This window comes from Myxocyprinus asiaticus, chromosome 24 (genome assembly GCF_019703515.2).
Source record: "Myxocyprinus asiaticus isolate MX2 ecotype Aquarium Trade chromosome 24, UBuf_Myxa_2, whole genome shotgun sequence".
Taxonomy (NCBI): Eukaryota; Metazoa; Chordata; class Actinopteri; order Cypriniformes; family Catostomidae; genus Myxocyprinus; species Myxocyprinus asiaticus.
In genome coordinates this window covers 21,591,443-21,614,239 of record NC_059367.1, presented here as the reverse complement: position 1 = coordinate 21,614,239, position 22,797 = coordinate 21,591,443, and the positions used below count along the sequence as shown (strand labels likewise).

Here is a 22,797-nt window from a genome sequence, read left to right as displayed (position 1 = left end):
ACACAAATTCATTGTCTAAAGGTGCCACTACAGTGTATAAAAGTGAGAGACAGTTTGAAGGAAAAAGTAAGAAAGATACATTAAAAAGGCATTAAGGATTACGGGTAATGGAGCAGGGCCGTCAGTGTGGATTAGCTAATGCTCATCAGAGAGTACAAGTGTGTGTGTGTGTGTGTGTGTGTGTGTGTGTGTGTGTAGAAATGTGTGTGTGAAAGGGGGGAAAATGCATCCCTACATACACCCCTCAATAGTATGCTGCTCAAAGTGTGTGTGTGTGTGTGTGTGTGGCTATGCATCCTAGCTCATTACTCTGTGGTGGTCGACTAAAGTGTGTGTTCAGCAGCAGCCTTTAAATAATGAAAGAAGATAGAAGAGATCGGACGTGCATGGAGAGCAGTGTGTGTTTGAAAAATGGATAAGGGGAGATGGGGCTGGTTGCAGCATTGGATTCAATACCCAAAAACCTGTGTGTGTGTGTGTGTGTGTGTGTGTGTAAGAGAGAGAGACAGAGAGAGTGAGAAAAGAGAGATTAATAATCCTCTTTTAGCAAATGTATTTGATTTCTTAGTGTTATGACACATCTTTATAGTGGGCATATTTATGTCATGTACATATTGCAGATGTTATATATGTGAGAGAAAAGGGGGAAAACATAGTAATAAAGTAAAATATAATATCAGCCTTCCTGTGTGTGTGTGTGTGTGTGTGTGTGTGTGTGTGTGTGTGTGTGTGTAGTGTTGGATGTCCATTCCCCTTTGAAATTCCCCCACTAGCACTCTCTGCACTAGTAAATCAATATCTGTCAATCACATACACACACACCTGGCTGCTGTACACACCCTCCATGGTTATTTGCCCCAGGGCACCTCAGAGCAAAGAGTGAGGCAGTTTTTCTGTGTATACAGTATGTGTGTGTAGATGATAAATAGAGAAATTTTGAATTATTCAGTTTCCTTATTCCTCTGCGGTTTATTAGCAATCAGCTTTTTTGTTTAATTAATCAATTAGTGATTAACATAAGCATTCCCAAACTTCACCATCAGCACTGACACCTTTTGTACTGGATGTCAGTTAATATTGACCTTTCCATACAGGAAATTGTGTGTATGTATGAATAAGCGTGTGTGTGTAGGGGGGCAGGTTTAAGTGGTTTACGAGGAAAAAATTTTAGGTTACAAACTGGTAATTACAAGGGTATTATGCTATAAATGTGGTTTATGAGGACATTTCTAGTGTCCCCATAATTCAGATCACTTAAAAAACATACTAAACGATGTTTTATTGAAAATGTAAAAATGCAGAAAGTTTTTTGTGGGGGTTAGGTTTAGGCGGAAAAAGGCGGAATCGAACCCAGGTCGTCTGCACGAAAAAGCATATCCACATCATCGTTACACACAAGGGGCATAGTTTGTCTTTAATTTCTGTATTTCCACCAGACTATTGGAGTGCAAATAGCCACGCTGTGTGGCAGGTGCTATTTACACTTAGTGCAAATAGTCACTCCAATAATGATATTGTAATATTCCGGTAATGAAACTGAATTTTATATTTTCATTATGGCTAGGGATGGGAATTGTTATTTTCAAAAATATGATGTTATGTTGCGATTTTGTAAAAAAAAATATAGAATGTTTTTGTTGTTTTTTTTTGTTTGTTTTTTTGCTTTGGTGGCTTATTTAAGGTACGTTTCTCATATGTGCCACCACATGAAGTTCTGGTGAAAAGAAATACCAATAGGCATCCTAGATAAAACTTGTGACATTTTCACTGAGATAAAAGTCGTTAGAAGATGTTTTCTTTACTAAACAGTTGTACTGTATGTATTTGGTTTGAATCGCTCATGTCACATACAGTGCATTCAGAAATTATTTAGACCCCTTCATTTTTTTCACATTTTGTTATGTTGCAGCTAGAGCTGTCGAAGTTAACGCGTTAATAACACGTTAACGCAATATTTCTTTAAAGCCAATTTTTTTAACGCCGTTAACGTACGTCCTTATATGACCCTTTTAATAAACCTTGCATTGACCGTCGTGAAAGCAGATGGTGGGAGACATTATGCTGAGACCTGTGCCAAGCATTTTATCAATGTAGCAAAGCAGGGGAACATTTAGAATGAGGTAAGCACACTAAAAACACAGTTAGATAGTGCTCGTAACATGATTGCAGCAGCCATTTGAACACCTGCTTTGCACTGCTCACCAGAGTTTTAGTGCTGGCCAACGTGTCCAGGAATGACAAAGTTTGCCGGATAAATTGGAAAAAAATCAGCTCATCTCTAAGCACGCACATTTGAAGCTCTGTTAATTCAGTTATAACACTAAATTACTTCGAATTCTGCTCGTAATATCATGTTTGTGCTTAGATTAAATGCAAGTATAATTAAGAGAAACGGTGCACATTTTAAGCGCTTTTTTCTTCTTTTACTTTTTGCACTATATCATGCAATAATACACTGACATAGGCTTAATGATTAATGTGCCATTATACCAGAGTCTCTCCCGTGAAATCCAAACACAAGTGGTCAAAAAAAGAAGCATAATACGACCAGTTATAATGGTGATATGTCTCGCTTGTCCACTTCTGACTGAATCACCCCAAACGGGTGCGAGCCGTTCTTTTATGTTGTTTGTTTACATGTTATCATGTATTAACACTCCCGTTGAGTTTGTGCATGAATTTCGGGATCTACTCACCTGTTAATCAACTGATGCGCTAAAGGAAGAGTTTTACACTGGCATGTGAGACAGGCATAACACAGGCTGCTTTTGAACTTCGCAAACTGTTGGGAAAGTCCTTCATGGCAGAGCAGTGCAAACAATTTTTGAACTTGTAGGACATTTCCAGCTAACGGAAACCCTGCTGCGCACAGTCTCCAAGGTTCTGTCACAGTGTCTTGCATAATAGTGTGCTTGATAGTGCACTTGCCACTGTAGAACAGCAGAAAATGCTGGAACCCTGCAGGTAATCTACACTGTCATTGGCCAATTTAATCCCACCGAATGGGGTGAAAGGGGTCTAAAAGGAGTTGTTGATGTATTTTACACAGAATTGTAAATGACAGCGTAGACTCTTTTTTTTTCCGCATAGGTGGTGCAAATAGTCACATGTCCAGAGGTATTTAATTCCACTGTGCTCCTCTAAACATTATGTACGTTAAATATTTATATATATATATTTTTTTTAATTTATTATTTTTTTTTTATTGTGCTGTGTTCATTTTCTGTTTTAACAGTTCTGTTGGTAGGGTAGGTTGTGTGTAAATGACTGAAAAACAATAAATACATCTGAATGAAGCATATTTTGTCCACTCATGGGATATTGTGATTAACCATGATTAACTACAAGAAAACATGTGATTAATCACGATTAAAAATTTAATAATTCGACAACCCTAGTTGCAGCCTTATGCTAAAATGCTTTAAATTATATATTTTTTTCACATCAATCTACACTCCATACCCCATAATGACAAAGCAAAAAACAGATTTTTAATAACTTTGTAAATTATAAAAAATAAAAAACTGAAATATCACATTGACGTAAGTATACAGACCCTTAACTCAGTACTTAGTTGAAGCACCTATGGCAGTGATTACAGCCTCAAGTCTTTTTGGGTATGATGCGACAAGCTTTGCACACTTGGATTTGGGGATTTTCTGACATTCTTCTCTGCAGATCCTCTCAAGCTCTGTCAGGTTGGATGGGGACCTTCGGTGGACAGCCATTTTCAGGTCTCTCCAGAGATTTTCGATTGGGTTCAAGTCCGGGATCTGGCATGGCCACTCAAGGATATTCATAGAGTTGTCCCTAAGCCACCCTTGCGTTGCCTTGGCTGTGTGCTTAGGGTCATTGTCCTGTTGGAAGGTGAACCTTCGGCCCAGTCTGAGGTCCTGAGTGCACGGGACCAGGTTTTCATTTAGGATATCTCTGTATTTCGCTGCGTTCAGCTTTCCTTCAACCCTAACCAGTCCCCCAGTCCCTGCCGCTGAAAAACACCCCCGAAGCACGATGCTACCACCACCATGCTTCACCGTTGGGATGGTATTGTGCAGGTGATGAGCGGTGCCCGGTTTCCTCCATACATGACACTTGGAATTGAGGCCAAACAGTTCAATCTTCGTTTCATCAAACCAGAGAATCTTGTTTCTTACAGTCTGAGAGTCCTTTAGGTGCTTTTTCATGTGTCTTGCACTGAGGAAAGGCTTCCGTCTGGCCACTCTGCTATAAAACTCAGATCGGTGTAGTGTTGCATTGATGGTTGTCCTTCCGCAAGTTTCTCCCAGCTCCACACATGATCTCTGGAGCTCAACCAGAGTGACCATTGGGTTCTTGGTCACCTCTCTTACCAAGGCCCTTCTCCCCAGATTGCTCAGTTTGGCCGGGCAGCCAGCTCTAGGAAGAGTCCTGGTTATTCCAAACTTCTTGCATTTAAGAATTATGGAGGCCATTGTGCTCTTGGGAACCTTCAATGCAGCCAACATTTTTTGTAGCCTTCCCCAGATCTGTGCCTCGACACAGTCCTGTCTCTGAGCTCTGCAGGCAGTTCCTTTGACCTCATGGCTTGGTTTTTGCTCTGATATGCATTTTCAGCTGTGAGACCTTATATAGACAGGTGTGTACCTTTCCAAGTCATGTCCAATCAATTGAATTTGACACAGGTGGACTCCAATCAAAGTGTAGAAATATCTCAAAGATGTTCCAGAGAAATGGGATGCACCTGAGCTAAATTTTAAGTGTCATAGCAAAGGGTCTGAATACTTGTGTCAGTGTGATATTTTAGTTTTTTCTTTGTAATAAATTTGCAAAGTTATTAAAAATCTGTTTTTTGCTTTGTCATTATGGGGTATGGAGTGTAGATTGATGTGAAAAAATAAATAATTTAAAGCATTTTTAGCATAAGGCTGAAACATAACAAAATTTGAAAATTAAGGGGTCTGAATACTTTCTGAATGCACTGTACATCAGTATGGGTCAGACTTTATTTCATTCTTTCTCAATCACTCTTTGTAAAGGAAGGTTGTTGTATATGAAATCAGTGTCCGCTTATTCAGTTATCCTGTAGATGTGCTCATTACTGGATTAAATTAAACATTCACTAAACTAAACAAAGTCTAGAATGTGCACACACGAGGCTTGCGTGTGTGCTGAAGGAGTTGGTTTGGTGGGATTTTTGGTTTCTGCTCCTTGCATACCGCCTGTGCAGACTGGGTTATCCATGTTTGGTTACTCGACATTTGGTGTGCCATGTGTCTCTAATTCGGTTGTTCTCAAAAAAGATGTTAATGTAGTTTTTTTTTATACTATGAATCCTGCATCTGTGAATCTAATAATAAAGAACTTATCGGGTGTAAAGGGAATTTATTGTATTTACTGTTTGCGAATCATTAAATGTATTGTTCCTTGATTTACACTACAGAACTCTGCAGAAATCTCTACAAATTTCTACTCATCTTCCATCCCTGGTGCGTTTGTTTTTCAATATTTTGGCAAATTTTATTATGCTTTTAGCTATGGCTAAGTAGTGATCTCAGCTCCGTTTTACTAATTTTACCACATTCTGCATATTTCTCCTCAAAATCTCTGTGTGTGTGTGTGTGTGTGTGTGTGTGTGTGTGTGTGTGTGTGTGTGTGTGTGTGATTTTTTTTTTCCCTTGACCTGTTAAATACATCTGCCTCTTTCTTTGTGAGGGTGATTTCCCAGGTGGGCGTTTCTGTGGAAACCATAAATGGCCCACCTGCATGGTCCAATCACAGTTTTAAATGACACCTTAGAAAAAAGGTGTGTGTGTAAAAGCAATTTATCATCCTTTACTGGTGTCCCTACCTTTCAATTACACTCTAATAAAGGGGATTTTTAGAGACAGCTCATCCAAAGAAAGTGTGTGTGTGTGTGTGTGTGTGTGTGTGTGTGTGTGTGTGTGTGTGTGTGTGTGTGTATGTGAAAGAGAGGGAGAGAGTCAAACTTAAAATTGTGCATAACTGCAATTAAACTGACATGGATTAAATGTAGAGCGATAAAAGCATTTTCGTTCCTGGGTATTATACAGAACAGTGATGCCAACTGTGTGTATCATGGTTTGATGGTTCCTTTGGGTTAGCATATAACTGAAACCCAGAGACTTGTAGGTGGAAAGGCTCAAACTCCAGCAGTGATGTGCCACTCTCATCCCATCGCATTCCGCTGATAATCTCTCACCATCCCTGTCACTACTGGTGAATAACATTACCGCTGCGTGTGTGTGTATGAGGATACATCATTAGTATTATACCAGAGGCCCTGACAGCTTCCCGACAGAATGCTGTGACACACACTCACACATGCTGTCTCTTTATCCAGTCTCCAGATTCTCTTCTGACATCTCTTACGGGAAAGATCTACAGTCTCTACAGGGAAAAATCACCATAGGACAGTGTGTTTATGTGTGTGTGCGTGTGTATCTGTATGTGTATGTACTTGGCTGCAGTGTGGGGACAAAGGTTGGGGATTTGTCAATTGGGATGTTATCATTTGGGAAAAGTGATTCATAAATCCTTAAATCATAAATTAAAAAATAAATGATAAAAAAAGCAAATTACATTTTTTAAATTCTAAAAATGTTTTAAAAAGTGTTGGGGTAGGGTTAGCCTATAATACAGGTGCATCTCAATAAATTAGAATGTCGTGGAAAAGTTCATTTATTTCAGTAATTCAACTCAAATTGTGAAACTCGTGTATTAAATAAATTCAGTGCACACAGACTGAAGTAGTTTAAGTCTTTGGTTCTTTTAATTGTGATGATTTTGGCTCGCATTTAACAAAAACCCACCAATTCACTATCTCAAAAAATTAGAATATGGTGACATGCCAATCAGCTAATCAACTCAAAACACCTGCAAAGGTTTCCTGAGCCTTCAAAATGGTCTCTCAGTTTGGTTCACTAGGCTACACAATCATGGGGAAGACTGCTGATCTGACAGTTGTCCAGAAGACAATCATTGACACCCTTCACAAGGAGGGTAAGCCACAAACATTCATTGCAAAAGAAGCTGGCTGTTCACAGAGTGCTGTATCCAAGCATGTTAACAGAAAGTTGAGTGGAAGGAAAAAGTGTGGAAGAAAAAGATGCACAACCAACCGAGAGAACCGCAGCCTTATGAGAATTGTCAAGCAAAATCGATTCAAGAATTTGGGTGAACTTCACAAGGAATGGACTGAGGCTGGGGTCAAGGCATCAAGAGCCACCACACACAGACGTGTCAAGGAATTTGGATACAGTTGTCATATTCCTCTTGTTAAGCCACTCCTGAACCACAGACAACATCAGAGGTGTCTTACCTGGGCTAAGGAGAAGAAGAACTGGACTGTTGCCCAGTGTTCCAAAGTCCTCTTTTCAGATGAGAGCAAGTTTTGTATTTCATTTCGAAACCAAGGTCCTAGAGTCTGGAGGAAGGGTGGAGAAGCTCATAGCCCAAGTTGCTTGAAGTCCAGTGTTAAGTTTCCACAGTCTGTGATGATTTGGGGTGCAATGTCATCTGCTGGTGTTGGTCCATTGTGTTTTTTGAAAACCAAAGCCACTGCACCCGTTTACCAAGAAATTTTGGAGCACTTCATGCTTCCTTCTGCTGACCAGCTTTTTAAGATGCTGATTTCATTTTCCAGCAGGATTTGGCACCTGCCCACACTGCCAAAAGCACCAAAAGTTGGTTAAATGACCATGGTGTTGGTGTGCTTGACTGGCCAGCAAACTCACCAGACCTGAACCCCATAGAGAATCTATGGGGTATTGTCAAGAGGAAAATGAGAAACAAGAGACCAAAAAATGCAGATGAGCTGAAGGCCACTGTCAAAGAAACCTGGGCTTCCATACCACCTCAGCAGTGCCACAAACTGATCACCTCCATGCCACGCTGAATTGAGGCAGTAATTAAAGCAAAAGGAGCCCCTACCAAGTATTGAGTACATATACAGTAAATTAACATACTTTCCTGAAGGCCAACAATTCATTAAAAATGTTTTTTTTTATTGGTCTTATGATGTATTCTAATTTTTTGAGATAGTGAATTGGTGGGTTTTTGTTAAATGTGAGCCAAAATCATCACAATTAAAAGAACCAAAGACTTAAACTACTTCAGTCTGTGTGCATTGAATTTATTTAATACACGAGTTTCACAATTTGAGTTGAATTACTGAAATAAATGAACTTTTCCACGACATTCTAATTTATTGAGATGCACCTGTAATTATAATTAGCTTTTTAAAAAAGTTTATGGTATGTCCCCATTTAAATAGATAAGTAAATGTTTGTGTGTGTACATAGCTATAACTTGGGGAAAAAGCTGTTGTTGAAGATAAAAAGTTAGGGTCAAATTTCCATTTCCATCTAAATAACTGTGACCTGCACTTCTTCTAGGGTGAGACAAAGATGGAGAGTGAAAAAAAAGACAGGAAGAGAGAAAAAGAGAATAAAAACAAAACAAAGGGTCAAATCATATTCATTAGTGTAATTTTACTTATGAAGCTTGTGTCAATCATAAATAATCCTACCTGGGGATGGGGCCACAGATTGATCCCATGTGAACATGTATCTGTGGTTTTTGTTGTATTTCCTACTGCTTCCACACTGTTGCTTTTTTAGGTCCCAGAGTCCTGCCGGAAATGGCCAGGGACTAATGTTAAATCACTCTCCCGAGAAAATGTTGTGTGTTGTGTGAGCTAGAATGGAGTAGATACAGTGGCCCCAAAATGTATTGGACAATTTTGAACTGTTAAGTCACACTTAAAAATGTCTAAATGCAATTGCATTAGATTCAAAATATCACACAAGTGGCATCTGTAAATTTTCCAATTACGTTTAAACAGCTAAGGTCATTTTTAGTGGAAGTACAGTATATGAAGTCAGTTCCCCTCAAGTTCAGGCAGGTCCAAGCAGAGTCACAGATGTATTTTTTACATCAACTATGTACACATTCCATTGATGTTTGAGAACCAGAAAGTGTCCAAATGCTTTGTCTTGATTTTGAACAGAATAACTATAAGTTTATGATCTGAAATCTAAAAAAAACGTTTTGCTTGAAAATTTTGTTTTTACTATATTTCTTTAAAATAAAACTTGGTTTGACAATGTGTTGTATGCTGCAAAGACATTTAGACATTTTTAAGTGTGACTACAGTGTCCAAATGTATGTGTGTGAACTGTGATACTTTGTTGCACAATTCAAAGACAGGGAGGATTATGGGTGAAAAGGTTTACTTTTCAATGGTTTGACTCTTGGGGAGAGATAAAGGGGAAGAGCCAGAGAGTGAGTGAGAGAGAGTGAAAAAGAGAGAATGTAACTAATATTCAGTTTGAGAAGTATGTGGAATGGATGCAGATCCTATATTCAGAGGGGAAGTTTCGTTAATTTCAGAGGAGAGCATGTGAAAAAAAAAAAAAAAAAACCCTGAGAAACAAAACTCTTAAACGAGCATGTCATTTTCACCTCTGGAATCCTGGTGTGCATTTAACCTAAATTAGCACATCTAACTCTCATCTGGCTGAGTTATGACATCCTCCAGTTTCAGCCAATTGCAGTGGGTCACTCTATCTGCTAATCAGATTTGAGTATTATAGTCAGAGAGGAGTGGATGACACATCGACGTTGCCGTGGTGATAATCACCCTCTTAGTTCTGGAATTTATTTTATGTCATGTTGCCGCATCGACCATGGTCATGGTGATTAGCTATGGGTGTTACAACTAAAGCAACATTGAACCAGAATCAAACACGGGTTGAGATGGACTGATGTACCAGTGCCACACACACACTATGCCAAAACACGAGTTAAACACATTTGCTGTCCAGAGACGGGACAACTATTCCAGTGATTCTCCTTTTGCAACACACAGTTTAAGGGATAGTTCACCCAAAAATTACAATTCTCTCATCATTTACTCACTTTTAGGCCATCCCAGATGTGTATGACTTTCTTTCTTCTGCAGAACACAAAAAATATTTTTAGAAGAATATCTCATCTCTGTTTGTCCTTTCAGTGCAAGTGAATGGTGACCATAATATGCGATGCAATCACTTTGGGTGAGAAACAGATCAATATTTCAATCCTTTTTTACTATAAATCCCTACTATCACTTTCACATTCTGAAAGTGAAAGTGGGGATTTTTGGTGAAAAAGGACTTCAATATTGATCTGTTTCTCACACACACCTATCATATCACTTCTGAAGATATAGATTTAACCACTGAAGTCGTATGGATTACTTTTATGCTGCCTTTATATGATTTTTGGAGCCTGAAAGGTCTGGTCACTCTTGACTTGCATTGTATGAACCAACAGAGCTGAAATATTCTTCTAAAAATCTTTGTTCGTGTTCTGCAGAAAAGAAAGTCATACACATCTGGGATGGCATGAAGGTGAGTAAATGATTAGAGAATTTAATATTTTTGGGGGAACTGTCCCTTTAATATAGTATATCAGCGCTGATATTACGTAATCTTGTACCTTACATAAGATACTTGTAAAAAAAAAAAGTACTTGTAGAAAGTGAAAATGTTGACTTCATTTAGTCACCCCTCTTGATGTTCTAAACCCTTATGACTTTCTTTCTTCCATGTAACACACAAGGGGATGTTAGGCTGAATGTTAGCCTCAGTCACCATTTACTTTCATTGCATCTTTTTTCCATACAATTAAAGTGCTTTGTATAAGTGAATCCCTTTAACAAAAAGCAAGTCTCAGCTAAATTGTAATGACTATTTTATGCGTGTGTGCTTGATGAATCAGCTGTTATTGACGCCAGCTGGTCATGCTGATGTAATACTCATTTGTTTAAGTCGTGGGATGTTGTGGTGTGGGACACCAGTTTATAACTGTCGGAAATCCAGGGTGTGTGTACAGTATGTGTGTGCTGTATTCTAAATTTATAAGTGAAACACCCTTCATTTATTGCAAAACCTATTGGAACTACTCTTCCGTTGTTTTACAGGGGTACTTTCTGATTAAACCACACTAAAAGTACCCTGTAATGTCACTCTGCAAATCTAATTCTATATCAGTAACAACGAATTAACAGTGTATACGTACACACACCTACACTAACACACACAGCTGTTGTCTTTGAGTACAGTATCAGAGTACCTCTTGAAGTCAAGGGGTTTAAATTGTTTAATAGACTTTAAAGATTATATGGCAGTACACACATCAAATACCCAGCGTTGCCATGGTAATCAGACTGGGGTTAAGGAGCACTATTATCTGGGAAAGAGAGAGAGGAAAAAGAGAGGACCCGTCTGGTTTGTCCTTTAACATCCCCTCAGAGTTTTTGCACAGTGCCTGGCAAACACTGTGTCAAACACCAACACACACATACATTATCAGTTTCAAATATCCCAATTTGTGTGAGTGAAGTTCTGTATACTGTTTACAAAAGTAAGTACTAGATTTTTCAATTTTTTTAAGAAAATGTGAATGGTGCTTGCCTCAACACCCTGATGCAAGAGGGTTCTGGGTGGTTGCCAGGGCGTTGCTATGCACTTGTTAAGGTGTTCATAGTGTTTTTTAGTGCATTGCTATGCGGTTGCAAGTGTGTTCTGGGAGGTTTCTTACTGGCCTGCTTACTAACCCTAACTAACCATAACCTAACCCATGTAACCTAACCCTAACCATAAACGATAAATTAGTTCTGTGCCAAAGCTTAAAGCTGCTCAAAATATTGTGGAAAGACGCATAAAAGCCAGACTAAATTATGCCTGCTCTGACCCACCTCAGCCCCCAGTATCAAAGGTGGTTCTGATGCTGCTTTGGTTTTTTGTAAATGAAAAGCAGCATTAGAGCAGCCTTAAACTTTCTTTTTGTCATGATATAGCATATACTGTATTTCATTATTCATAGTTTAATATTTAAAGGTATAATTTTATATTTTCATTCATTTCATATTTCAGTCACACTTTATATTAGGTGGCCTTAACTACTATGTACTAACATTAAATACATACAAGACTATGTATTTACTGTGTAACTACATGTTATTCTGCAAAATTCCCACATTTGCTGCTACTGAGGTTGAGGTATGGGTAGATTTAGGAATAAGGGTAGGGTTAGGGTTAAGGTTAGATTTAGGCTTTGGGGTAAGGGTTGGGTTAGGGGTAAATTTAACAGTGTAACTACAAATATAATTAAATGCAAGTAATTTATATGTAATTACAATGCAACAACATGTATGTACATAATAAGTACATTGTATCAAATTGTTAAATACATAGTAGTTAAGGCGACCTAATATAAAGTGGGTCCCATATTTCTATATTTTCTACATATACTCACTGAGCACTTTATTCGGAACACCTGTACACCTACATATTCTTGTGATTATCTAATCAGCCATCATCGTGTGTTAGCAGTGCAATGCATAAAATCATGCAGATACGGGTCGGGAGCTTCAGTTAATGTTCACATCAACCATCAGAATGGCGAAAAAATGTGATCTCTTTTTAGTTCTCGGTCTAATTTAAATCAAATTCTTTTTGTCTCCTTTAATTCTGACGGAGTGTGTGAGTGAATGTGTCTGTGTGAGGGAGTGTTGTATTTGTGTGTATTATTCTATATGGACTGAGGGGCTTCTGACCTAAGAGATCACTGCAGTCACACACACACACATGCTCAAACTTGCTATTTCATTACCAACAGGGATAGGAGCCACCACATTCATTCTCTGGACTCAATTTGAAAGGATTTGTGTGTGAGTGTGTCTCTGTTTGTTATGTGTATACACAGTATTATCCCAGACAGTGTTGTAGTTGATCTAGAGAAAGAGAGTTTCGAGCAGTTTGATGTCTATTTGCCTGACAAAGAGATATATAGACATATACACCCTGACATACACTCTTAGAGAGACAGAGATAGAGAGAGCTGTAGGAAAGAGCAAACAAGGGAGAGTAACTCGTGTTAGTGTGCCAGTGTGCTCTTGTTGGAAAAGTCAGCAAGGTGGTTTTTTTATTTTCAGACTGATACAGACTGAAATGTGTTTTGTTTTGTTTTTTGTTTTGTTTTCTTTGGTTTGATTTGATTTGATTTGATTTGTTTCGATTTGTTTCATTTCGTTTTGTTTGTATTTATGCTTTGGCAGTACTGTATGCAAACAATCATGCCAATAAAGCACCATTTCTCTGTTTGTCTGTCTATCTATTTCTCTCTCTCTCTCTCTCTCTCTCTCTCTCTCTCTCTCTCTCTCTCTCTCTCTCTCTCTCTCTCTCTCTCTCTCTCTGGGAAGAAAAGCCTTTTTCACACTGTTTATCTTTCTTTTCCTTTGCATGTGAGCGTAGGGCTTTTCTCTCCCTTTTCTTATCCTCTCATTCTTTCTTTTCTCTTTTGTTCCCTTACTGGAGGTTCTGACAGTTGGTCTCAGTCCAGGAACTTCTCAGTAGAACAATCGACTCCTTTCTCCTCTTCTCTGTCTCTCTCTTCCTCTTTCTCTCTTTTCAGGGTCTCGCTCATGAACTTAGAGGCTTATGACACAGTAATTACCTCCTCTCTTTTCTTTCTCTCACTCTACCTCCATCTCTCTCTTTTGACTTGTTTTTTCTGGTGTCATTGCGGCATTGAGGTCTTAATGTTAATTATTGTTTGTTTATTTTGAGGCTTAGGAGCATTTAGTCTGGTTTTGGGACCTGATTCCTGTGGAAGAGTCTTCCGCTATGTGTGCGCGTGTGTGAGTGTTTTCATACAAGCGAGAGTGTGTAGTCCTACAGCCTTGGCTGTAATGATGATGTACGATTTGCTGCGTTGGCACAGCCTCTTTGCTTAAAGAAACGTGAAGGGCACAGGGATGCACTTTTTCACTCTACTCCTGTATAAATCTCTCAGGATGGGGGGTGAGAACCTTGCTGAACACACTTGAAATGTATATCACACACACACACACACACACACACACACAGGTCTGCAGTAGCTCATATTAGCTTTGTTTATAGTAAATTAGCACAGCTAATCAGTGTTAAAGCACTACAGACAGAGAGACTGTGTGTGTGTGTGTGTGTGTGTGTGTGTGTGTGTGTGTGTGTGTGTGGGTGTGTGTGTGTGTGTATGTGTGTATTTACGTGTGTTTCATTATGAGACCTCTGCTGTCTGCTTGTGTGAATGGTTCCATTATTCACAGTGAGAGAAACAGAAAGAGGAGAAAAAGAGAACAAAGCTCATTTATATTTTGTTTGGGAAACTACTGTATTTGTAACTCTTTTTAAAAAATAAAAAGGTTTTTACTTTTTTAAATTTCATAAAAAATGTCCACACTCTAATATTTATTCTCTTTTTTCAGCCTTCAACAAATTTGAGAAAGTGCTGTGTGTGTGTGTGTGTGTGTGTGTGTGTGTGTGTGTGTGTGTGTGTGTGTACGTATAAAATTCAGTCAGTAGGTCTCCACTCATCTTACTGGCGTTGCTCACTAACACTTATTAAAATTCAGCACTGCTGCAAAGGGGTATATGAAGTATATGTGTGTGTGTGTGTGTGTATGTGTGTGTGTGTGTGTCTGTGTGTGTGTTTGTGTTTGTGTTACTAAGGGGCTCATGGAGATTTTAAAAGACTGCAATTTATCCCCCTCTAATAACAAGTTTTATTAGCGTCTTATAACACTAGGGAGGGAATAGCAAAAGAAAAGTAGATAATAACCATGCAGATACCTCTTTAAGTGTCTGACATACTGAAATAATGCACACATATGCACACACATACACACACCCACACACACACACACACACAAACACACAGATGTTGGTGCAGCTATCATTATGAGGACTTTCCATAGACATAATTATTTTTATACTGTACGGACTATAGATTCTGTCCCCTAACCCTAACCCTACCCCTAAACCTAACCCTCACAAAAAACTTTCTGCATTTTTACATTTTCAAAAAAACATAATTTTGTATGTTTTCTAAGCAATTTGAATTATGGGGATACTAGAAATGTCCTCATAAACCACATTTATAGCATAATACCCTTGTAATTACCAGTTTGTAACCTAAAAAAATTTCCTTGTAAACCACTTAAACCCACACATACCACACTCTCACTCTTTACTTAAAAATATGAGATAAAGTAAGAACATTAAAAACAATAATTGTGTACATGCATCAAAGTATGTAAGGTTATCTGACTGTTTTGACTAAGAGCAGATGAGGTTCCTGTTTTTAGCTATCATATCAGTGGTTTGTCTGGATGGAAGTCTGAATGATATGTTATAAAATGATACAGTTCCTCCTCCTCCTTTCGTAGCTCACGCCCTACACTACAAATCTCCCTCCATATGCTGTATATGAACACGTGAAGTAGTTCAATAATATTAAACAAGCACATATACACACACGTATGTGGCGGTAATCAGATATTGTTGTTCTGATATGAGATCTGGATGGTGTTCTGACCCAGTGGATTTTGGCTTTCAATGGGAATTCAGTTAACTTGGATCAGAACCAGAAAGACCAGCTTAACAAGATCAAATGCTTAGATGTTTCAACATCCAAGTCTGTGTGAGCGTATGTGTGTGTGTGATATGAGATCAGATTTCCCTCTCCTCATTTTAGACAGGACAGTAGTTTAAGACCATCTGCCAGTGTTTTTTAAATAAAAACTATGTGTGTGTGTGTCCAGGACTACATATCTGAAATATCCTGGCTATTATCAGACTGAGGTATTGTAAGAGTAAAGAGCAATCTAGAAGAAACTGAATAGAGGCAAAAAACAGAAGGGAGAGATAAACATTGTTTAACTATTTTTTTTCTTGTTTTTTCTGATGTTTAGACCTCCAGCATAGAGAGGAAACTCCACATCCACAGCATCACTGTCACAACAACAGGACAACTAAGAGCTGTCACTGCAACAGCTGCCACGACAACCCGCATCCCAGTCAACCATCTGTGTGGCAGCTATCTGTGGTTTACTCTTAATTGCTGAGAAGTTTTGGTACTCTTCAGAAGAAGCCAGAAGATGATGACTATTATGAAGATGTTGATGATGGGCAGCTCAATGATCCTGCTCGGGCTGGTCAGCTTCAGTGCTTCATCCAGTGGAAGATCTTCAATATTTACTTCCTCGCCACGCATGAAGCTTTCTTATAAAGGTAATAAGTCTGGCTTATATCTGATGTGCAATTTTGTGTCTATATCCTCCTGAGACCCGAGCGTGACTGCTGTGTGTATATTCCATTTCCCTTTTTGATTTGTCACTAGTAGCTCCTAATAAACATGCACAAAAAAAAAAAAGAATTATTCTAGAGCAAATAGTTTTGCTAAAAATGTATGTCCATATATGTGGACAACGGGACTAAGTTGTAAATAATAGTAAACTATAGAAAGTCGGATTTTCTTTCACCATATTTTAATCCTAACTCCATATAAAGCCTCTGAAAGCAAAAACTATTTCTCAGTGTGAAAATGCACAGTAAATATAGGATTTCTAATGAAAACCTAGTGCTATTTGTTTAGCAGCATGGCGTTTCACGATAAATCGCTCAAGTTTTAAAAATGGCATATCGGATGAAACTAGAGACTCTAATTTTTTTACTCAAACAGGTTTCAATTTAAAAACTTTCTTCTTACCAGATTTAGTTTTGTTGGCATTTCTCCCAAAGATGAACTCCGCTGTAATCAGCACCATGTTGTATTGTCACATGACTCCGTCAAAGGTTTAACCCCTTACTGACAGCCCAGATTGTCCTGAACTGAAATCAGTTGGTTTAAATTAAATTAAATTATGTGTTGCATAAAGAGAAGCCCAAATACAATGTCCACGCATGTGGACTCAAATTCACACGAGGTTATGCAGAGCCATTACCACCATACACATTGTGGAGGACACATGGTCAATTAATATTGTTTTCCAAAACTTTTACCCACAATCTTAAAAAAAATTCAACATCTGTGTCTGTAAATGTGTTTGACTTTAAATTCTGGTTGCGTGTGTGTGTGTGTGTGTTCTATAGATCTTCAACAGTTCAATGGAGTCAAGCGTTTCGAGTTGGAACGCTCGTGTTGTTTCGGAGCTCTGCTGTTGGACGAGGAGAGGGGGCGGCTTTTTGTCGGTGGACGTAACTTTCTGTTATCTCTTAGTCTCGACAACATCAGCAAACATGAACAGAAGGTACAGCAAACTCCGTTCACTCTCTCTTTCACCACTCTCACTCATCAGTTCCTTCATCCATACTGTAAGAGTGAAAGGAACAATTTTCCATTCTATGTTTCAACCATCTAATTTAGATCTATACCAAGGTTTGGGAAGAGCTTATTTATCTAATCTCTTTATTCATAAAACAAGGTTATATAGCCAGCTGCTGACCTTATTCTAGTGACAAATTGTCTGGAATAGCTCCACCACTGCAACTCCACATCTATTTCTCCATCTCCATCTTTTATACTCTGTTATTGTATTATATTATATATAATTACATTTACTTAAATTGACTAAGTAGTTTGAGGGGCAAACTTAGGTCCTGTTTACACCAGGTATTAACATCCATCTCGGGTGATGTGATCACAAGTGGGGCGGAACAGATCACCATTCACACCTAGCAGTCACTTATTATTTAATTTGTCTACTAACATACTCTAATAGTGTATGTACATGCACACAGGAGATTTATGCCATTTTTGTCATTCTTTTCTAAAAAAAAATAAATAAAATAATGACTATTCCCACCACAGTGTCATTTCCAGCACAATTCTGTATTGTGTTTAAAAGAATTCAGTGGTGGAAATTACAGTGATGGATTTTTTAAATTTTTTTTATTAAATGGCCAACTCCTTTTTCTTGCTATGGATAATTTCATAGCTAACATTTTATGTATTCTACGTACACACTATTAAATAATATTTTCACACTTTTTGAATAATAATATTCTGCTCACTAGTTATATTTATCTTACATTTGCTTTTTTGTTCAAACATCACTTGTTTCATATTTCATCTGAAGCATGTTTTTCATCTAACACTTTTGTCGACTTGGTTAACAAGTACTCGAACTTAAAAAAAAAGAAAAAAAAAGTTTATTAGGGGTAAAAAATTTGGTGTGGTGGAAATGACTGAATGATATATGATATATGTGGGACAAAAAAAATATAGACAATAAATGTTGAAATTGATTATGTTTAATTTATTCTTTGTTTAAATTATCATAGTTTTAAACATGTAATAATTTGTATTTTTATAATAGATTTATATTGTTTAATATTGAAAATCTTGGTCTTGGACAAGGCAAAAACAGTAAAATCTATACATAAAAGACATTTTAAAATTACCAAAAATAAATGATGAAGGCCTGGTAAAATGTTTGCAAGTCAGTTTTAATGTGAACTTCATATGACAAATAGAAAAAAGTTGAAATCTGTTTTAATAAAGTTTTAATAAAGATCAACCCCTGGGACATGAAATTACCCAAAGCTTAAGAAACACCCATATAAGCATGAACTTTTCTTTTTTTTTTTTTTTTTTTTTTTCTTCTTCTTCAATTGAATGATTGTTTTCTTTTAAAGCCACATATATCTGGCAAAGTTTAAAACTTTTGAAATGGTTGTTGGTGTGTAGGTGATCCTTTACTGTTGTCCGGGACGCAACAGGGTGTATTAGCATTTACACTTTAAGTGCGTTGAGGTCAAGTGCATTTCTGACTAAGAATGTGGTTTGTGTAATTGGCACAAAACATTTAAGACCCCATTTACACCTGTATTCAGTGCTTTCCATTGATCGTTATCCCAAATGAATGTTAATACCAGTTGTACTGTAAATTAAGTTAGGAAAGTTATAGCATTTATTTTGTGTAAAGTTAATGAGCCTTTAAACTCATGGCTGATGATTTATGGTGCTCCTGTCCAACATGCCAATGGCAGAATGATGGATCTTTATTTCTTTAGGAAGGAAAACCAAGGAATGATGATTGAGAGTTTTCGGTCGCTGTGTGCCAGCACTGCACTCACACGAGCACACACAGGTGCTTTTAAAGGGGGGTTATGCCCGGATTTGTGTGCATTGCCCCTGGTCGTGTATTTTAATGTGTCTCTGATGGGGTTCAACGAGAATGTCCCTCAAGCCACTAAACATGTCTAACTCTGCAAAGGTCCTAACCTTCACCCAAAACTTTTCCTCACCTCTGATCTCTCTCTATCTCTCTCTCTCTCTCTCTCTCACACACAGATTTACTGGCCAGCCCCTGTGGATTGGAGAGAAGAGTGCAATTGGGCAGGGAAAGACATCAATGTAAGTGTTTGCAATAATCAGATCTTGTGGTCACCAGCACACCTGGTTTACAAACCTTATCAGTACAATCTTCCACATAAGCTATTTACTCAAAAACACACACAGAGACAGCACTGCTATTCGAAACATTCAGCTCTCCTAAATGGGTCTGTGGATTACAGACATAAATCAGTGTAGAATGATGTAAATCACAACCACAATGTTACATTAGCGGTATCACTGTTTATTGTTGCAGTGGGACATTTGAGTTACGTGGAAGCTATTATTAATATTGAACTGTGTACTTTTTAAATGTCAAGCAGTAATTCTTACTGTAAAGGATTGTTGTAGTTTGACATTTAAAAGTCTGTCTGGTCCCTTACAAGAATATGGACTATAGCATATACATATACATATACATATACATATACATATACATGGATATATATATATATATATATATATATATATATATATATATATATATATGCCATAATGTTAATGTGGTGCTTCAAGGCACTTTAAAGAATAACATGGTATTGTGATGGTACATTAAAAAACAACAACATGGTATTAGCATACTAAATGTGCAAAAACATGGTATTTCCATTGTACACTTCCAAATAAAACATGGTTTACCATGGTATATGTCTAAAAACATGGTATTACCATGGTATTGTATACTGTATATTCAGACAACATGATTACCTTAATATATGCCCAAAAATGTATTATTACCATGGTATGCATCTATAAACATGGTATTACAATGATACATGTCCAAACAATGTGATATTATCATGGTATATGTCCAAAAGCATGGTATTACCATGGTATATATTCAAACAACATGGTATTACCATGGTATATGTCCAAAAATATATATATTATTACCATGGTATGCATCTATAAATATGGTATTACAATGATATATGTCCAAACTATGTGATATTACCACGGTATATGTCTAAAAACATTGTTTTACGATGGTAAATGTCCACAAAAGAACTGGTATTACCATGATATATGTCCAAAAACATGGTATTATCATTGTATATATTCAAACAACATGGTATTACTATGATACAGTATATGTCCAAAAACGTATTATTACCATCAGTGTTGGGGGTAATACATTACAAGTAGTGCGCACTATGTAATCAGATTAGTTTTTCATAGTAACGAGTAAAGTAACGCAATATTTTTTCATTTTAGACCATAATATCGGAGTTAAATTTTAAATAAAATAACACATTGATTTTGTACACATCTACTTTCCCTGTATTGCGAGAAATCAGGAGAAAAAGTGTGCAAACTTTGGGGAGGAGACGTAGTGCATGATGGGCATTGTAGTTCTATAGAGTGTGAGGCCAGAGACTATTTAGCAGAGAGAAATGAGTCACTTCTATTTAAATGAATGAGAGAAATTGGAATGCCCAACCAAGAATCTCTTGCACCCAACAGTCAGTGGATGTAGAAAGGAAGTCCCGCCTTGCAGGTAAAAGAGCTAATCACCTTTTAGATATAGACATCGCTTCTCAATCAACTCGCTAACGTGCATGCGCATTAGCTATACAAGCCGAGACAATTACGTGTTTTAGCGTAATGTGAGGTCAGCATTTGGTTGAGTGAAACACAAATGATTCATGTGTTAATACACACCGCATTAAAAAATCAGTAAACATGTTTAGGCAGAGGGATTATAAGACTAGTCTTCCACTGGCCATGACATGATACACAGGGTGAAATGCTCGCTCAATTCACTGACTTATGCAGCCAAACTGCTCCGTGTTAGAGCTCCTCGTAACTGGGAGAATGGGATGAGAAAAGCTGACTCTGGATCAGTGGCTCCGAGCAACGTTCTACATCGATTGTGATTGCAGAGAAAATGTCTTAGTTTCTAAAAAGATTCTATTTTTTAAATTTTTTTTTTAATATAATAAACAAGTAGTTTGATTCATTAAACAAACTGTTTTTATGACATTTTGGTTGCATTAAAAACAATTCCATTCAAGTTGTATCAACATGCACCTTTGAAGTTGTATGTGATCAACCAGTGGCGTCTGTACGCACCGTGGATCAACTCATAAACAAGTGTGCACTGAGATGACTCAAGTGAAAAATATTTTCTGGCCACTGAATTATATCCTGACTTTTGAAAAACATCTTAAGTTGACTCTGACATTGTCAATGGGCACAGCACATGATGACATATATGATGCAGTTTCAAGTGTTGGACTTTGCTGCTTTAGGTAAGACAGAGGTTATACTTTTATTATTCATACTGTCTGCCATGTTGATGGAAAAACAAATCATGCATATTCATATTATTGTTTCTTTATTATAAATATGATGTGAAGACCTACTTTCTAAATATCTGTTTTTACTATGTTGTTTTGACATGAGTGTTTTACAGTAGCTAGCATGACCTGTAATGTCTCTTGTATGCATTTGTATGGAATGCATAGCATAGCAGAAGAGAAAGTGACTGTGAGAAAAAAGTAACACAAAAATAACGCAAAAGTAATGTAACACTTTACTTTCCATAAAAAAATTAATTTTAATTAATTATGTTATTTTTTAAGGAGTAACACAATATTCTAACGAGTTACTTTTAAAAGTAACGTTACCCAACACTGATTACCATGGTATATATCTAAAAACATGGTATTACCATGGTATATATCCAAAACCTGGTATTACAATGATATATGTCCAAACAATGTGATATTACCATGGTACATGTCTAAAACATTGTATTACCATGATATATGTCCAAAAACATATTTTTACCATGGCATAGGTCTAAAAACATGGTAATGCCATGGTACAGTATATATCCAATACATGGTATTACAATGATATTTGTCCATACAGTGTGGTAGTACCATGCAATTTGTTCATATCTTTTTTAGGGTATGTATGTTTTATCTGGTGTGTTAAGCAGATATGTGTGGGACATTTTGGACATTTTGTGTCTGTCTGTGTCTTGGGTTTTGTAGAGGGTGTGTCTAAGGTTGTGAAACTTCAGAATGAGTGGGGTGTGTGATTGTGTGTCCAGGGGTCTATCCTGTGGTGGGTAACTAACTGAGGTCAGCTGACAATGAGATCTGCCACACACACAGACACTCACACACAGACTTTGTTCAGTGCAGTGACCTGTGACCAGTGACCCTCATTACATGTAGGTGTGTACAGGACGGCAGGGACAGAACCAGACCTCCATGAATTAAGAATTTAGGATTTTCCCTTAGACTCTCCTCCTGACCTCTGACTCTTTTTCTCTCCTATCTCTCTTTTGTTCAGTCTTTTTCTTAACTCCTAATTCCTCACTCAATATTGCTTTCTTTTCTTTTTCATTCCTTGCATCTCACTCACTGTCTATCATCATAATGCTGTCTGACTAATCTCGCACTCCTTGTCTTTTTGACTCATTTTCTTTCACTCTCTATCCATCACGTCTCTATTTAAAACAAAGAGGAGATGTTGTAATTCATTTTCTCATTAAGGACCTTTCTATTTATATATTTATTTGATTTAAATGTCATTTTTGGAGGAGCATGTTCATTTAATCCTGTCAATAAAAAAGGATATATA

At 37.4% G+C, this 22,797-nt stretch overlaps 1 protein-coding gene across 1 annotated transcript in view; it reads left to right on the top strand.

Annotated features, from left to right (window-relative positions):
* The window catches only part of sema3b (sema domain, immunoglobulin domain (Ig), short basic domain, secreted, (semaphorin) 3B), a 50,269-nt gene that overhangs the window by 7,005 nt on the left and 20,467 nt on the right, over positions 1-22,797 (top strand). The window contains exons 2-4 of the mRNA XM_051652501.1: positions 15,776-16,094; positions 16,956-17,113; positions 19,159-19,221. Coding sequence (XP_051508461.1) covers positions 15,962-16,094; positions 16,956-17,113; positions 19,159-19,221 — 354 coding nt within the window. The 5' untranslated portion in view covers positions 15,776-15,961. The remainder of the gene's footprint in view (positions 1-15,775; positions 16,095-16,955; positions 17,114-19,158; positions 19,222-22,797) is intronic.